Genomic DNA, 19,046 nt, shown 5'->3' on the forward strand with positions numbered 1-19,046 from the left:
TCCCCATGTGCAGTTGCAAACCGTAGTCTAGCTTTTTTATGGCGGTTTTGGAGCAGTGGCTTCATCCTTGCTGAGCGGCCTTTCAGGTTAGGTCGATATAGGACTTGTTTTACTGTGGATATAGATACTTTTGTACCTGTTTCCTCCAGCATCTTCACAAGGTCCTTTGCTGTTGTTCTGGGATTGATTTGCATTTTTTGTACCAAAGTACATTCATCTCTAGGAGACAGAACGCGTCTCCTTCCTGAGCGGTATGACGACTGCGTGGTCCCATGGTGTTTATACTTGCGTACTATTGTTTGTACAGATGAACGTGGTACCTTCAAGCATTTGGAATTGCTCCCAAGGATGAACCAGACTTGTGGAGGTCTACAATTTATTTCTGAGGTCTTGGCTGATTTCTTTTGATTTTCCCATGATGTCAAGCAAAGAGGCACTGAGTTTGAAGGTAAGCCTTGAAATACATCCACAGGTACACCTCCAATTGACTCAAATGATGTCAATTAGCCTATCAGAAGCTTCTAAAGCCATTACATAATTTTTAAAGACACAGTCAACTTAGCGTATGTAAACTTCTGACCCACTGGAATTGTGATACAGTGAATTATAAGTGAAATAATCTGTCTGTAAACAATTGATGGAGAAATGACTTGTGTCATGCACAAAGTAGATGTCCTAACCGACTTGCCAAAACTATAGTTTGTTCACATGAAATTTGTGGAGTGGTTGAAAAACGAGTTGTAATGTCTCCAACCTGTGTATGTAAACTTCCGACTTCAACTGTATCTACCATCTCAATCCACCGCATCTGCCTATGTTGCACTTCCACATTAGTTGGGTTTTGTTCACAATCCACCTATATGTACTCACTCTCTCTCTCTGTGGTTCCAATTCCTTTGGTAACACAGAATCCACAGATCCTCCTAGATCCTTTTCCATTGGGCCCCACATCTCTGGTTCCAGTTCTGTAAGGGTCAGGAGTAATGTTAAACAGTCTGAGAAAGGTGTCTGGCTGCCAAGCCTGCAATTGAATATGCAGATGAGTTCGATGGCTGCCTGGTACTCATTAAGAGGAGACCAGGACAGGAAGTGTGTTAGCTGCTGGCCTGCTAATTGCCACCAGTCAGGGATTTACTGTTAACCTGTTGAGGACAGACGTTCCGCTAGCGGAACGAACCCCTAGCCAACAGCCAATGGCATCGCACGGCGTGAAATACAAAACCAACTAAAATACCACAATTCAATTTTCTCAAACAATCAACTATTTTACACCATTTTAAAGATAAGACTCTCGTTAATCTAACCACATTGTCCGATTTCAAAAAGGCTTTACAGCGAAAGCAAAACATTAGATTATGTTAGGAGAGTACATAGACACAAATAATCACACAGCCATTTTTCAAGCAAGCATATATGTCACATAAACCCAAACCACAGCTAAATGCAGCACTAACCTTTGATGATCTTCATCAGATGACACACCTAGGACATTATGTTATACAATACATGCATGTTTTGTTCAATCAAGTTCATATTTATATCAAAAACCAGCTTTTTACATTAGCATGTGATGTTCAGACCTAGCATACCCACCGCAAACTTCCGGGGAATTTACTAAATTACTCACGATAAACGTTCACAAAATACATAACAATTATTTTAAGAATTATAGATACAGAACTCCTTTTTGCAATCGCGGTGTCAGATTTTAAAATAGCTTTTCGGCGAAAGCACATTTTGCAATATTCTGAGTACATAGCTTGGCCATCACGGCTAGCTATTTTGACACCCACCAAGTTTGGGACAACCTAAACTCAGAATTACTATTAGAAAAATTGGATTACCTTTGCTGTTCTTCATCAGAATGCACTCCCAGGACTTCTACTTCAACAACAAATGTTGTTTTGGTTCCAAATAATCCATAGTTATATTCAAATAGCTCCGTTTTGTTCGTGCGTTCAGGTCACTATCCGAAGGGTGACGCGCGAGCGCATTTCGTGACAAAAAAATTCTAAATATTCCATTACCCTACTTAGAAGCATGTCAAACGCTGTTTAAAATCCTTTTTTCTCGTAAAATAGCGATAATATTCCAACCGGGCAACGTTGTATTCATTCAAAGGCTGAAAGAAAAAAATGGAGTAGTCTCATGACCGCGCATCTCCAGTGTCACTGTCCCCAGGCTGACCACTTACAAATTCTCCTGCTGTTCTTCGCCCAGAGACAGCAGACACCCCATTCCACTTTCTGCCGGCTTTAGAGAGCCAATGGAAGCCTTAGAACGTGTCACGTTACAGCACAGTTGCTGTATTTTCGATAGAGATGCAACAGAAGGACAACAAATTGTCAGACAGGGCACTTCCTGTATGGAATCTTCTCAGGTTTTGGCCTGCCATATGAGTTCTGTTATACTCAAAGACACCATTCAAACAGTTTTAGAAACTTTAGAGTGTTTCTATCCAAATCTACTAATTATATGCATATTCTAGTTTCTGGGCAGGAGTAGTAACGAGATTAAATCGGGTACGTTTTTTATCCGGCCGTGAAAATACTGCCACCTATCCCAAAGAAGTTAAACACTATTATTGCACACAGACTGAGTCCATTTCACTTTACTGTTCTTTTGATAATGTTTGATCCACACAGAAAACACAATGTTTTATATTTTATAGCCTCAGGTTTGAACATTTGTTATTTGATTATTGAAAACATACTGTCGTGTCTGACTATGATAAAATTATATGACATGCTATTTTATCAAATCGATTACCTACCGTTTAATTGATTACGTGATTGAATTAAACCATGCAACAATTAAACCATTAATAACCTGGGGCACCATGGAAGCATTAATTTATATAGAGCGGTTATCTCCCGAATCCACTCTCTTAAAGATCTGAAGATCTTTTATATCAATAGCAGTGAATTATTAATCGTCACCTCGATCGGTCTCATTCTGATATTCGTAAGTACTTGGTTATCTGCACGAACCCTAGCTAATAAGTTGAATCAGCAATACACAAATTGGCTTAATTATTTATTTACTAAATACCTAAATAATCACACAGATTTACATATATATACACAGGATAGATCACACATCGATTACTAATCATGTCATGAAAAGCTCCTAGTGGGCTAACCTGATATGATGGCTGGTTACACAAAGGAAGGGGGTTGGGTTTGAATAAAAGAGCGGGAAGACTGAGGGATTCTAATAACCGCCCATTTGGAAAAGGAAAATGCAAGATATATATATTTACTCTGAGCTGCGCATCGATAGATGGGTCGAAGATGGAAGACTGGTTTACCCAGCAGAGATCACCATTGTCCTTTGAAGAATCTTTCTGGTTGTAGTGTTGTAGAGCGGATACGTTAAAGTACCCTGTTGTTCTTCTGAGATTGTTTGTCCTTTCCAAGGCCACGTATGTTTACAGCTGCAGCTGATAACTCAACGACTAGGATGTATCACTTCTTTAGTGAATAACCGTTCAAAGTTCAGACCAAGTTGCCATAAGCAGCTCGCGCTGTATTCTGGCTGGTTTAGTCAAAATTCACCATTCCAGCGTGGTGGTTGTCACCTCCACGTTGAAATTTGCCCTTTTAAGCTTTAGGACAACAGTCCTAACATTTCTGGAACTAAATGTTAATTTCGTTAGGTTGTAGTTGAAATTAGCACTTTTTAAACGTATAGACACCAGTCCTCACATCATCGGGAATTAAGGTTGACTTCCGTCAACGGGCTTTTGTACTGGGGGAGATAAAGGCGTGTTTCATAGTTCTCAACCAATGTCTGTTCACCTGAGCGTGGCCACTGAGTGAGTGTAATTTAATTATGAAAACAATTCTCTCATTTAGAAGCTAAAATTACATTTCATCTTTTCACAAATAGTTTCATATTTAAACATTTAAATTGCACAACAATTCCATGTGAATCTGATAACTAGAATGTGTAGGCTTTCCAAGATACAATTTATGTCGTCCTATCATCAGATATAATGTGCCAGACACCAACTGATCTGACATCATATTCTTTAAGTAAAAATGGACACTTTCAACTGGTTGAGAAAGAGAAATATTGTTCCATTCCCCAACCTTTTTATGTTACCATAACTCTCACCATGTTAACAAAGGGCTTTCCAAGAGTCCATTCTGTAGAGTGGAGAGAAAAGGGGAAAGGTGTCACCCAACAGGGCAACGTCATGACAATATGGTAGAGTTATTTTCAATTAATGTTGAGAATAATGAAGGGATACACAGTATAAAGCCTACCTTAGTTACCTCTATTATGTGTATTGTTCTGTTCATCCTGATGAGTCCTCATTCACAATATAAACGTTTCAATGTCTCAACAAATAAGACCAGTTCAGACCCTCAGACAGACATTACAGACATTCTGTATATTACATTGAAGCACATTTCTTCTCAAGGTTTTTGCCATCTGTGCTCTTGAAAATCATTGTAATGTTTCTTAACAGCAATAGCTTGTCTATTATAGTGTGGTCTCTACAAAATAGTATATTGTGAATATGAACCATTTCCTTCTTTGGATGAGTTGCATTGTTTCTCATCCCCACTGCTGTCCATGGTGATGGCTGATAAGGGGTGAGTGTTCTGTTGAAAAATGGCTGCTATACATCCCCTATAGGTGCTACACATTGGTGGTGGATGGGGTAGGGAAAGGGAGATACCTAGTCAGTTGTACAACTGAATGCCTTCACATTTAACCCAACCCCTCTGAATCAGAGAGGTGAGAGAGGTTGCCTTAATCGACATCCATGGTGCCCGGGGAACAATGGGTTAACTGCCTTGCTCAGGGGCAAAACGACAGATTTTTACCTTGTGAGGTAGCTGTCATATATAGTGGTTCCTCAATTTAAAGTTTTGAGTTTATACCGCAGCGGGATTGTGGTGTAGTACGGTACATTGCATCACCGCAACGGGGAGTTAGGAGGCTGATTATGCTTTTGGGTTCCAGGGTTCTTACAGTGTTATGTCCTGAATGTGACCCATTTATTTTTGGATGCAATGTTCAGACATTCACAGAAGTGGTGACAGAATAACACAATCATCCAAACCGGAAAATGTGGGCTACATTAGTCCTAGCGCTAACTGAGGAAATATTGACCTAACACAAGCAGTCATATTTAGCTAGCTTTCGGTTGACAAAAAATATAATATGAATTAGCTAATATAAATGACTATTTACAATTCATCACATCATGGGTGAGCTCACCATTGATCTAAATAATTGAGTAAAAATCTAAATTATCTGACAATGGGTAGTTTGTGCGCGCCGCCATGTTTGTTTTTTCAGGTCAACCAAAGATAAGAAGAGGAGACAAGAAGTTTGGTCAGTTTGCAGTATGTATGTTGAAGGGGGTGTGTCGTCTACCATCATTAACCTCTCTAGGGCAGGCGGGACGAATTCGTCCCACCTACGTAACAGCCAGTTGAATCCTGTGGCGCGATTTTCAAATACCTTAAAAATCCTATTACTTCAATTTCTCAAACATATGACTATTTTACAGCTATTTAAAGACAAGACTCTCGTTAATCTAACCACACTGTCCGATTTCAAAAAGGCTTTACAACGAAAGCAAAACATTAGATTATGTCAGCAGAGTACCAAGCCAGAAATAATCAGACACCCATTTTTCAAGCTAGCATATAATGTCACAAAAACCCAGAAGACAGCTAAATGCAGCACTAACCTTTGATGATCTTCATCAGATGACACACCTAGGACATTATGTTATACAATACATGCATGTTTTGTTCAATCAAGTTCATATTTATATAAAAAAACAGCTTTTTACATTAGCATGTGACGTTCAGAACTAGCATACTTCCGGGGAATTTACTAACAATTTACTAAATTACTCACGATAAACGTTCACAAAAAGCATAACAATTATTTTAAGAATTATAGATACAGAACTCCTCTATGCACTCGATATGTCCGATTTTAAAATAGCTTTTTGGTGAAAGCACATTTTGCAATATTCTAAGTACATAGCCCAGCCATCACGGGCTAGCTATTTAGACACCCGGCAAGTTTAGCCTTCACCAAAATCAGATTTACTATTATAAAAGTTTGATTACCTTTTGTTGTCTTCGTCAGAATGCACTCCCAGGACTGCTACTTCAATAACAAATGTTGGTTTGGTCCAAAATAATCCATCGTTATATCCGAATAGCGGCGTTTTGTTCGTGCGTCCCAGACACTATCCGAAATGGTAAATCAGGGTCGTGCGCATGGCGCAATTCGTGACAAAAAAATTCTAAATATTCCAATACCGTACCTCGAAGCATGTCAACCGCTGTTTAACCTCTTACATCTAGACGTTCCGCTAGCGGAACACCTGCTCCAATATCCAATGATAGGCGTGGCGCGAATTACAAATTCCTCAAAAATACAAAAACTTCAATTTTTCAAACATATGACTATTTCACAGCATTTTAAAGACAAGACTCTCCTTTATCTAACCACACTGTCCGATTTCAAAAAGGCTTTACAGCAAAAGCAAAACATTAGATTATGTCAGCAGAGTACCAAGCCAGAAATAATCAGACACCCATTTTTCAAGCTAGCATATAATGTCACAAAAACCCAGAAGACAGCTAAATGCAGCACTAACCTTTGATGATCTTCATCAGATGACACACCTAGGACATTATGTTATACAATACATGCATGTTTTGTTCAATCAAGTAAATATTCCATTACCGTACTTCGAAGCATGTCGTCCGCTGTTTAAAATCAATTTTTATGCAATTTATCTCGTAAAAAAGCGATAATATTCCGACCGTGAATCTCCTTTTCGGCAAACAGAGGAAAAAACACAAAGACGGGGGCGACCAGTGCACGCGCCTAATGCCCATTGTCCCTTGATCGGCCACTTGAGAAAGGTGATAATGTGTTTCAGCCTGGGGCTGGGGGTGACGACATTCAGGTTTTTCCGGGGCTTTGAGAGCCTATTGGAGCCGTGGGAAGTGTCACGTTACCGCAGAGATCCTTTGTAATTGAATGAGATGTCAAAGAAAGACAATAAATGGTCAGACAGGCCACTTCCTGTAAAGGAATCTCTCAGGTTTTGATCTGCCATTTGAGTTCTGTTATACTCACAGACACCATTCAAACAGTTTTAGAAACTTTGGAGTGTTTTCTATCCAAAGCCAATAATTATATGCATATTCTAGTTACTGGGCAGGAGTAGTAACCAGATTAAATCGGGTACGTTTTTTATCCAGCCGTGTCAACACTGCCCCCTAGCCCTAACAGGTTAACTTCCCTTCATTCACTTCCAGAAGTTTACTCGAAAGATGAGTGAACCATCCCTCACCTCATTTGTTATAATATATTTGGTCTGTCAGAGGTTTACGTGACACCCAGAATGCATTGTAAAATGTCAACAAACATGGCGCCACACATAGCTGGCAAATAGCTAGCATTAACTCATCATAATCAGTACAACCTTCAAAAAGGTATTTTACACACATCATGTGTTCATTACAATCTATGCCAGAATCGGAATGCATGATTTGTCACCAGTACTTGAAAACGTGAATGAAACTGTAATACATTATGCTCCATACATACATACGGTATGCCAAAGTAGAAACGACAACACGATATACAGAAAATAAGGCACTTACTTTGATAGGAGCGCACACATGTCCAAAGTTATTATTTGTAAGGAAAACAACAATGAAGGCAATGTGAGCGCCAGCCAGAAAATGTGCCAGGGGGAAAGAGTTTGTGCTAGACTGCACAATTGTCTGCATACTTGATCTGGGGAAACACTGGGGAGGTGCTTGGGCTCTCATTGAAGAGAGAAGTTTGTCAGGTTCTGTAACGGCTGTCGTTGGGAATAGAGGATCAAAACGCAGCAGGAATGTGGATGCTCATCTTGTTATTTATTTTAAATAAAGAGAACACCAAAATAACAAAACGAAGAACGCACAAACAACAAAACAGTCTTGTCAGGCTCACTCAGGCAAAACAAGAAACAATCTCCCACAACACCAAACCAAACAATTACCCATATATAGGACTCTCAATCAGAGGCAACGAGAAAGCACCTGCCTCCAATTGAGAGTCCAACCCCCATCAACCTAAACATAGAAATACAACAAACCAGAAAGAACATAGAAATACAAAACATAGAACATAGACCAAAACCCGGAAATAATAAATCAAACACCCTACTACATACACCACCACCCCGAAACACAAACAAAATACCCTCTGCCATGTCCTGACCAAACTACAATAGTAAATAATCCCTAAACTGGTCAGGATGTGACATTACCCCAACATTACCCCAACATAATCCCCAAAAACAAACAAAAATCCCGCTAAACTAGGGAGGGAAGGGAGGGTGGCTGCCGTCAACGACGGCACTTGTGCTACACCCCCCTCCCCAACCCACCTAAACTGGAGGTGGTTCCGGCTCAGGCCTACTGCCCTCCAGACTGCAGACAGACTTGCTCAGTTCCGGGCCGTAGGCAGACTCCCATCGTTCCGGATCGTAGGCAGACCCATTCCGTTCCAGATCGTAGGCAGACCCATTCCATTCCATGCTGTAAGCAGACTCATTTTGTACACAGTTAATCACATTTAGTTCCGGATCATCAACAGACTTACTCAGTTCCGGGTTGCTGATAGACTCCCTTAGTTCCGGGTCATAGGCAGACTCACCCGGTTCTGGGTCACAGGCAGACCCCTTCGGTTCCGGGTCGCAGGCAGACCCCTTCGGTTCTGGGTCACAGGCAGATTCCCTTGGTCCCGGGTCACAGGCAGACCCCTTCCGTTCCGGGTCACAGGCAGACCCCTTCGGTTCTGGGTCGCAGGCAGACACCCTCGGTTCCGGGTCACAGGCAGGCTCCCTCGGTTCCGGGTCACAGGCAGACCCCTTTGGTTCCGGGTCGCAGGCAGACCCCTTTGGTTCCGGGTCACAGGCAGACCCCCTCGGTTCCGGGTCACAGGCAGGCTCCCTCGGTTACGGGTCACAGGCAGACTCCCTCGGTTCCGGGTCACAGGCAGACTCCCCCGGTTCCGGGTCACAGGCAGGCTCCCTCGGTTCCGGGTCACAGGCAGACCCCTTCCGTTCCGGGTCGCAGGCAGACCCCTTCGGTTCTGGGTCGCAGGCAGACACCCTCGGTTCCGGGTCACAGGCAGGCTCCCTCGGTTCCGGGTCACAGGCAGACCCCTTTGGTTCCGGGTCGCAGGCAGACCCCTTTGGTTCCGGGTCACAGGCAGACCCCCTCGGTTCCGGGTCACAGGCAGGCTCCCTCGGTTCCGGGTCACAGGCAGACTCCCTCGGTTCCGGGTCACAGGCAGACTCCCCCGGTTCCGGGTCACAGGCAGGCTCCCTCGGTTCCGGGTCACAGGCAGACCCCTTCCGTTCCGGGTCACAGGCAGACCCCTTTGGTTCCGGGTCGCAGGCAGACCCCTTTGGTTCCGGGTCACAGGCAGACCCCCTCGGTTCCGGGTCACAGGCAGGCTCCCTCGGTTCCCGGGTCACAGGCAGACTCCCTCGGTTCCGGGTCACAGGCAGACTCCCCCGGTTCCGGGTCACAGGCAGGCTCCCTCGGTTCCGGGTCACAGGCAGACTCCCTCGGTTCCGGGTCACAGGCAGACTCCCTCGGTTCCGGGTCGCAGGCAGTCTCCCTCGGTTCCGGACTAGACACTGTTGCCGGATACTCTAGACTGCACACTGTTGCCGGATACTCTGGACTGCACACTGTTGCCGGATACTCTGGACTGCACACTGTTGCCGGATACTCTGGACTGCACACTGTTGCAGGATACTCTGGACTGCACACTGTTGCCGGATACTCTGGACTGCACACTGTTGCCGGATACTCTGGACTGCATGCTGGTGCGGGGAGCGGGAACATGACGAGTCGGACTGGGCTGACGCACTGGACCATAGAGGCGTACTGGCGGTCTCGAGCGCAGAACTGGCATCGCTCTTACTGGCTGGATGCCCACTTCCCCCTGGTAAATGCGGGGCACTGGCACTGCGCATACCGGCCTAAAAATACTTGGCCTCGCCACAGTACCCATTACCCCGAAGCACGGGACCTGTCCAGTCACTGGTTGCCCAAAAAAGGTACGGGGATTTGGCCTGGGGCTCACTCCTCGCCCAGCCAAACTACCCGTGTGCCCCCCCTCAAAAAAATCTTCGGGCTGCCTCTCGCGCTCCCTTAAATCCTCCACAGCCCTGGAAATGCCTATCCTCAACTCTGCCCATGTCTCCTTTTCCCGACAGTCCATATCATATTCCCATCGCTCCCTTCTCCGCTGCTTGGTCCTTTTGTAGTGGGAGATTCTGTAACGCTCCTCTTCGTCTGAAGATATGGAGAAATCGCTGTCGGAAAAAGTGGACCAATACGCAGCGGGTTGCGTGCTCATCATATTTTATTTTAATGTGAACACCAAGAAAAAACAAGAAACAATAGACCGACAGGAACAGTTTAGCAGGCTAACATAAAGCAGTGCTAAATCAACAACCCACAAACCCCAGGTGAAAAACACACTCCTAATATATGACTCCCAATCAGGAACAACGATAACCAGCTGTTCCTGATCGGGAGCCACACAGACCAACAGACATACTTGAAAAACCATTCAACACAAACTTCTTCTGCCACGTCCTGACCAAAATACTACACAACTACTCCCTCTGCTGGTCAGGACGTGACAGGTTCAGAAAAGCCTCAAACAAAAATTGTCCGCAACTGTGAAATGGGCTACTTCTATCTGAATTAATGAGGAGGCGGAACACACCTCAATTCAAACCGTTCTTAGAAAATAAAACTTGTCAGAAAATAATTTATAATTGACAAGATGAAATATAGCCTAAAGATAATTAGCAGTCAGCATGTGTCTTGGTTTGAGGGCAGTGCAGGTTAACTATCCTGTGAGTGCATTCTGACATCATCCGCATAAAAAAACTCAAGCTGGGGCGACTATTTGAGATATTTGGAACTCACAGGTGAAAATGTTAAAAAGCATGATCATTACACAAGGTCACTCTAAAATGAGCAGTTGTCACACAACACAATGCCACAGATGTCTCAAGATTTGAGGGAGCATGTTGACTGCAGGAATGTCCACCAAATCAAATCAAATTCTATTGGTCACATACACTTGGTTAGCAGATGTTAATGCGAGTGTAGCGAAATGCTTGTTCTTCTAGTTCCGATCGTGCAGTAATATCATCTAACAGTCATCTAACAATTTCACAACAACTACCTTATACACACAAGTGTAAAGGAATAATTAAGAAGATGTACATATAAATATATGGATGAGCGATGGCCGAACGGCATAGGCAAGATGCAGTAGATGGTATAGAGTACAGTATATACATATGGGATGAGTAATGTAGGGTATGTAGACATTATATAAAGTGGCATTGTTTAAGTGACTAGTGATACATTTATTACATCCAATTTTTTATAATTAAAGTGGCTAGAGATTGAGTCTGTATGTTGGCAGCAGCTACTCAGTGTTAGAGATGGTTGTTTAACAGTCCGATGGCCTTGAGATAGAAGCTGTTTTTCAGTCTCTCGGTCCCAGCGTTGATGCACCTGTACTGATCTCGCCTTCTGGATGATAGCGGGGTGAACAGGCAGTGGCTCGGGTGGTTGTTGTCCTTGATGATCTTTTTGGCCTTCCTGTGACATCGGGTGGTGTAGGTGTCCTGAAGGGCAGGTAGTTTGCCCCCGGTGATGCGTTGTGCAGACCTCACTACCCTCTGGAGAGCCTTACTGTTGTGGGCGGAGCAGTTGCCGTACCAGGCGGTGATACAGCCCGACAGGATGCTCTCGATTGTGCATCTGTATAAGTTTGTGAGTGTTTTCGGTGACAAGCCAAATTCTTCAGCTTCCTGAGGTTGAAGAGGCGCTGTTGCGTCTTTTTCACCACGCTGTCTGTGTGGGTGGACCATTTCAGTTTGTCCGTGATGTCTACGCCGAGGAACTTAAAACTTTCCACCTTCTCCACTACTGTCCCGGCGATGTGGATAATTAGCACCCTCTGCTGTTTCCTGAAGTCCACGATCATCTCCTTTGTTTTGTTGACGTTGAGTGTGAGGTAATTTTCCTGACACCACACTCCGAGGGCCCTCACCTCCTCACTGTAGGCCGTCTTTTCGTTGTAGGTAATAAAGCCTACCACTGTAGTGTCGTCTGCAAACTTGATGATTGAGTTGGAGATGTGCATGGCATCGCAGTCATGGGTGAACAGGGAGTACAGGAGAGGGCTGAGAACGCACCCTTGTGGGGCCCCAGTGTTGAGGATCAGCGGGGTGGAGATGTTGTTTCCTACCCTCACCACCTGGGGGCGGCCCGTCAGAAAGTCCAGGACCCAGTTGCACAGGGCGGGGTCGAGACCCAGGGTCTCGAGCTTAATGACGAGTTTGGAGAGTACTATGGTGTTGAATGCTGAGCTGTAATCGATGAACAGCATTCTTACATAGGTATTCCTCTTGTCCAGTTGAGTTAGGGCAGTGTGCAGTTTAATTGCGATTGCGTCGTCTGTGGACCTTTTGGGGCGGTAAGCAAATTGGAGTGGGTCTAGGGTATCAGGTAGGGTGGAGGTGATATGATCCTTGACTAGTCTCTCAAAGCATTTCATGATGACGGAAGTGAGTGCTACAGGGCGATAGTCGTTTAGCTCAGTTACCTTAGCTTTCTTGGGAACAGGAATAATAGTGGCCCTCTTGAAGCATGTGGGAACAGCAGACCGGGATAGGGATTGATTGAATATGTCCGTAAACACACCAGCCAGCTGGTCTGCGCATGCTCTGAGGACACGGCTAGGGATGCCGTCTTTGCTGGCAGCCTTGCGAGGGTTAACACGTTTAAATGTTTTTCTCACGTTGGCTGTGGTGAAGGAGAGCCCGCAGGTATTGTCCTCAAAGCGAGCAAAGAAGTTGTTTAGTTGGTGTGGGAGCAAGACATCGGTGTCTGCGATGGGGCTGGTTTTCTTTTTGTAGTCCATGATTGACTGTAGACCCTGCCACATACGTCTCGTGTCTGAGCCATTGAATTGCAACTCTACTTTGTCTCTATACTGACGCTTAGCTTGTTTGATTGCCTTGCAGAGGGAATAGCTACACTTGTATTCGGTTATGATTCCGGTCGCCTTGCCATGATTAAAAACAGTGGTTCGTGCTTTCAGTTTTGCGTGAATGCTGCCATCAATCCACGGTTTCTGGTTGGGGAAGGTTTTCATTTTCACCGTGGGTACCACATCACCGATGCCTTTGCTAATAAACTCACTCACCGAATCAGCGTATACATCAATGTTATTGTCCGATGCTATCCGGAACATATCCCAGTCCACGTGATTGAAGCAATCTTGAAGCGTGGAATCCGATTGGTTGGACCAGCGTTGAACAGACCTGAGCACGGGCGTTTCCTGTTTTAGTTTCTGTCTATAGGCTGGGAGCAACAAAATGGAGTCGTGGTCAGATTTGCCGAAAGGAGGGCGAGGGATGGCTTTGTATGCGTCGCGGAAATTAGAGTAGCAATGGTCCAGAGTTTTACCAGCCCGGGTCGCGCATTCGATATGCTGATAAAATTTAGGGAGCCTTGTTTTCAGATTAGCCTTGTTAAAATCCCCAGCTACAATAAATGCAGCCTCAGGACATGTGGTTTCCAGTTTACATAGAGTCCAATGAAGTTATTTCAGGGCCGTCGAGGTGTCTACTTGGGGGGGGGGGGGGGGGGGGGGGGGATATACACGACTGTGATTATAATCGAAGAGAATTCTCTTGGTAGATAATGCGGTCGGCATTTGATCGTAAGGAATTCTAGGTCAGGTGAACAAAAGGACTTGAGTTCCTGTATGTTGTTATGATCACACCACGACTCGTTAATCATAAGGCATACACCCCCGCCCTTCTTCTTACCAGAGAGATGTTTGTTTCTGTCGGCGCGATGCGTGAAGAAACCGGGTGACTGTACTGACTCTGATAACGTATCCCGAGTGAGCCATGTTTCCGTGAAACAAAGAATGTTACAATCTCTGATGTCTCTCTGGAAGGCAACCCTTGCTCGAATTTCGTCTACTTTGTTGTAAAGAGACTGGACATTGGCGAGTAGTATACTCGGGAGCGGTGAGCGATGTGCCCTTCTACGGAGCCTGACCAGAAGACCGCTCCGTCTGCCCCTTCTGCGGCGCCGTTGTTTTGGGTCGCCTACTGGGATCCAATCCATTGTCCTGGGTGGTGGTCCAAACAGAGGATCCGCTTCGGGAAAGTCGGATTCCTGGTCGTAGTGTTGGTAAGTTGACGTTGCTCTTATATCCAATAGTTCCTCCCGGCTGTATGTAATTGGACTTAAGATTTCCTGGGGTAACAGTGTAAGAAATAATACGTAAAAAAAAAGAAATACTGCATTGTTTCCTAAGCGAGGTGTCCATTCCTGTCGGCGCCAAACACAGAGAACCAGAGCTGTTGCCAGAGAATTGAATGTTCATTTCTCTACCATAAGCCGCCTCCAATGTCATTTTAGAGAATTTGGCAGTATATCCAACTGGCCTCACAACTGCAGACCACGTGACGCCACGCCAGCCCAGGACCTCCACATCCGACTTCTATACTTGCGGGATCGTCTGAGACAAGCCACCCGGACAGCTGATGAAACTGAGGAGTATATCTGTCTGTAATGATGCCCTTTTGTGGGGAAAAACTAATTCTGATTGGCTGGGCCTGGCTCCACAGTGGGTGTACCTGGCTCCCAAGTGGGTGGGCCTATGCCCTCGCAGGCCCACCCATGGCTGTGCCCCTGCCCAGTCATGTGAAATCCATAGATTAGGGCCTTATGAATTTATTTCAATTCACTGATTTCCTTATATGAAATGTAACTTAGTAAAATCTTTAAATTGTTGAATGTTGCGTTGATATTTTTTTCAGTATAGATACTTCCAGTCGATTTGGGTATCCAATCTATGGGACATTGCAACTCAATATGCTAGCATAGCCACGGGAAGTAGGGGTGCTGAATCACATGTTTGGCCACATGTGTTTTATACAAAAGTTTTTTACTTTGTGGGGCGTTAAGTGCCTTGCACAACGACAGGAGATGGTACAAGGGATCAGAGAGCAGCCTCCCAGTGTCGATACCACATTACACTTACTGTTTTATATTTACATAAAAAGTAAGCGCGTGCACACCCGGAAAAAGACACCTCTTTTTTTGTTTCTAATTTGTCAGAAGAATCTGTAACTGGACTGTAGCCTATTACTTAATATAACTGGTGTTACACTGTAATGATTTTATTGTAAGAGAAACAAAAACATTCTGTTATATTCCATTATATTCTTAAAATATATGTGTTGACTGATGTAACGGTTTTAACTTGAGGTTGTTGTTTGTAGGGGTGTTAGGTAGATTGTTCCTTACCAGAGATAATATTGATTTGTCCTTTTGGTTTGGGAGGGATTGAGCCCCGTCTGGTCATTAAAGTCTACACAAATACAAAGGACTCATGTAAAAGTCAGTATGGAAATACACTTTTCACAAACCCTTAAAACATTGGAAATAACTTAAAAACAAATGTGTTCTTTTGCTTGGGTTGTATTAGCAACATAAATGATCACAAACACATAATAATAACAAACAATGAGCTCTGGTTCTTCCAGAAAATTCCTGTACCTCGGGCCTAAAATAGTCCAGCCCGGTAAAGGAGTTCAGGGAACTCAAGTGACCTTAGTCACGCAATGTTTGTCCATTCATACAAGTGTAGCGTAAACCCAGTCTCAATCATACAATCAAAATATCAACTCTTTTACCACACAACCATAAAGAGAATCAAATCTCAATAAGTCTTCAACTACAACTGACCACATAAATCATCACGGTATACATCACACCAAAACAAATGAAATACCGTATGCAAAAAAGTTGTAGTCAGTCGGTAAGTCAGATAATCCAATCCGCCAACAGAGTAGAAAGGCCATGAAGAACCAGCGGAGACCAACTGAGATGTGTAGTCCAAAGGAAGCAATGAGTGGATCTGATCCTGGTTAAACTTGAGACAATGCTACAAAGCACACTTTTAAATACAACAAAACAAACTGAGTAAAGAAGCTCCGGAACTGAGGGTTGAACACATCCTCATTCGCACCACCATCACAAACCCCACTTTTGCGCAGCTGATGCTGGCTATTTAATTGGGAATTGAAGGGGAAGCGCCCTATTGGAAGGAGAAGCACTGAGACGGTTCAGACAAATTCAGGGCCGTCACACTGAATATACTGTTGGGTTCTGAGAATATAAAATATACTTATTCATTGAGGGAGAGAGGGAAATGTATAGCATTTACATTCAGTCCGGATATGGTAGTGTTAATTATCAGGTATCCTATTGAAATATTGAGTGCTAGGGTCTAGAGGGTCTGCACCCGAAGTTAATGCTTATCTGTAGAAGGAATATATATGATCAGTGCAATTAAGCTTGGATTGTACTGAGTGTAGGGAAAACGATCACATGTGGCAGGCACTGATAAGGGGAGAGAGCCGTGGATTAGCGATGAAGGGGGTCGAGGTATGGTCAGGTCACGTTAAGGGAGAAGGTAGTGTTTAGAGAGAAGGAGGAGATTCCACCCCAAATTGGGGTATATCTACCACCTCTGGTGGACCCATGTCTTTGTCTGTTCAGCTGTTGGATCCTTTGGGATGAATAAACTTGGTTTAAGCTTTCATAGTGTCCTTCGGTTTCTTACTCTGATATTTAGAACCTAACAATACGCAAGTGATGTCTGATAAATTAACAAGTTGATGGTGCACTCAAAGAAGCCTCAGCTACTAAGCACAGATAAATTAAACTCAAAACATGCTATTCTGTTATATTGAAATACATTGCACGCTATACTGACGCAACTTTTAAATGAGTAGCCACTATACTAAGGTTTTAAGGAAGACCTAGAGACAGCCCTAGACAGCCTCAGGGGAAGGAAGGACACACCTGCTGGGACCCTACAGCTTCTCAGGAGTTAACATGGAAACTCCTAAAATGTCACCAGTGGCCAGCCCGCTGGGCTGATGAAGATCTTTTAATAAAGACAAAAAGGTTAATGAAGGCGAGGCACTGGAGTGCGTTATCGCTGGTCTCTCTCTCTCTTGCGCTTTCTCTCCCTTTCCTCTGCTGTCTGTGACTAAGGGGAAGACTTGACCTTGTAGGATCAGAACACTAAGTGGATTTTTAATCCATCCCGTGCCCTCTAGACTGGCGGGGAGCCGCCTGTTATTTATAGGTGAAATGTCATGTCTTTCCTAACGAACACTTCTTATTTTTCTCCTCAAAATAATGGCCCGTCCAGTCAAATATATTCTGCACAAATGAGGAAGCGAGCATTAATCAGCTGACTTCATTTTGTAGGTGGCATTATTTATAACGCTGGATTTGCATAATGAGATTATTTTGTTCTGATCAATAAACCATTCAGAACATTGGTCCTATGTGGTAGGTAGTATGCCTTAAAGCTTCAAAAACCTTGTTATTTTCCATTTTATTGATTTATCTTGTGTCATTGAGTTTGTACCATAATATTTTGGCCTTTCAGTCCTTGATACCAAAGCATATGTGCCTTTTTATTTTGCCTGGTTAAAGAATAAATACAGTACATAAACCAATGAGAATCACACCACCGGACACGAGCGCTAACCAAAATGTCAGCAGTGATCTTCAGTGTAATGTTTGGTTTATTACTCTGGACTGGCCCACACTCTGTTGATGGAATGGGCCTTGTTATCAGCATTTAGACAGCTCTCACTAACGCTTTCTCAATCGATACCCCCTTCATTGTGTTCAAGGGGCTTAGTAGTCGATCAATGCTCATCTGTGTGACCCCTCTCTCCCCCCCCTCCGCCTGTCTGCTCCTAAAACAACCATCACTACACCTCAACACTGCTGCTGCACAGTGCTGCCTGCTGACAGTGGCCTTGGGATGATAAACAGCACTGTTAAGTCAATTCCCTCTTCCCACCCAGCATCTACATTATCTATACAGTATCTCATTCTCCTTCATCATCAACTAGCTCCTTCTTCATCATCCTTTATCATCCTCACTCTGCCTACTGTATGTCACAAATCCAAATGTCATCTTCTTGATTTGATGTTTTTTCCTGCTCCTTGATTCGATTTTGTGGCCTGATGCCTTTCAAAACACAATGTTCACATATTACACCCTCAAAGATGATACTGTTGTTTCCGATGTGAAAAAGGAAACTGTAAGATATCTATAAGATATGAGCTTGTCTTTCTGTCACTTATTTGAAGTCCAAAGTACTTGTCTTGTGGTAACTTTACCTCAGTCTGTTGAAGGCACAGATTTCCTGCTTGATGTCAGTTTGAGTACCGGTAACTCGTCACTGCACACTTGAGTGAAACAGACACTAATTAGTGTGATGAAGTGAGGGCTTATAAATAACAAGTCCCCTCTCTCTGTTCTCAGTGTGTCTATTGGGATCAGCTATGTCCTAGCTGGCAGTGAGGCCTACGCCGCTATCCTACATGTGAGGTAAGTCTGCAGTGACAAAAACACAAGGGCAGTGACAGACATATCCTAATGGTCAAAATATTGTCTCATTACAGTGTGTGGGTAGTTTCCATGTTCTACTATTTACTCTTTACCCCTTTTGAGGTGTAAGTACTTCTCAAAGTCTTTGCCAATTATGACTTCAATAGGGCGGTTGAGTGATTGACTGGGGTAAATTAGGGTTACAATTTTAGGATTAGGGCCATATCAGTAAAGCAAGACCATTTGGCTAACAAGATCTTCTTTATCTAATTGGCAGTGCAATTGACAGCCTTCAAACATAACACTTAGCTTGAGTTGTGCTGTCATAACACTAGACTGTTTTGAGAATATCGTAATGGCTGTCACAACATAATTTCCCAGGTAAATTGATTGGGAATTTAGCCATGACACTGGGATTAACACCCATTCTCTTACAATAAGTGCCATGGGATCTTTAGTGACAACACAAAGTCAGGACACCAATTTAACATCACCCTACACAG

The 19,046-nt window shown here is 43.8% G+C and overlaps 1 protein-coding gene across 1 annotated transcript in view; it reads left to right on the forward strand.

The window, feature by feature from the left end:
• The window catches only part of si:ch211-51h4.2 (uncharacterized), a 108,903-nt gene that overhangs the window by 16,387 nt on the left and 73,470 nt on the right, over positions 1–19,046 (forward strand). Inside the window, exon 7 of the mRNA XM_014216738.3 lies at positions 18,478–18,543. Coding sequence (XP_014072213.3) covers positions 18,478–18,543 — 66 coding nt within the window. The remainder of the gene's footprint in view (positions 1–18,477; positions 18,544–19,046) is intronic.

Source organism: Salmo salar, chromosome 10, assembly GCF_965601325.2.
Source record: "Salmo salar chromosome 10, fSalSal1, whole genome shotgun sequence".
Taxonomy (NCBI): Eukaryota; Metazoa; Chordata; class Actinopteri; order Salmoniformes; family Salmonidae; genus Salmo; species Salmo salar.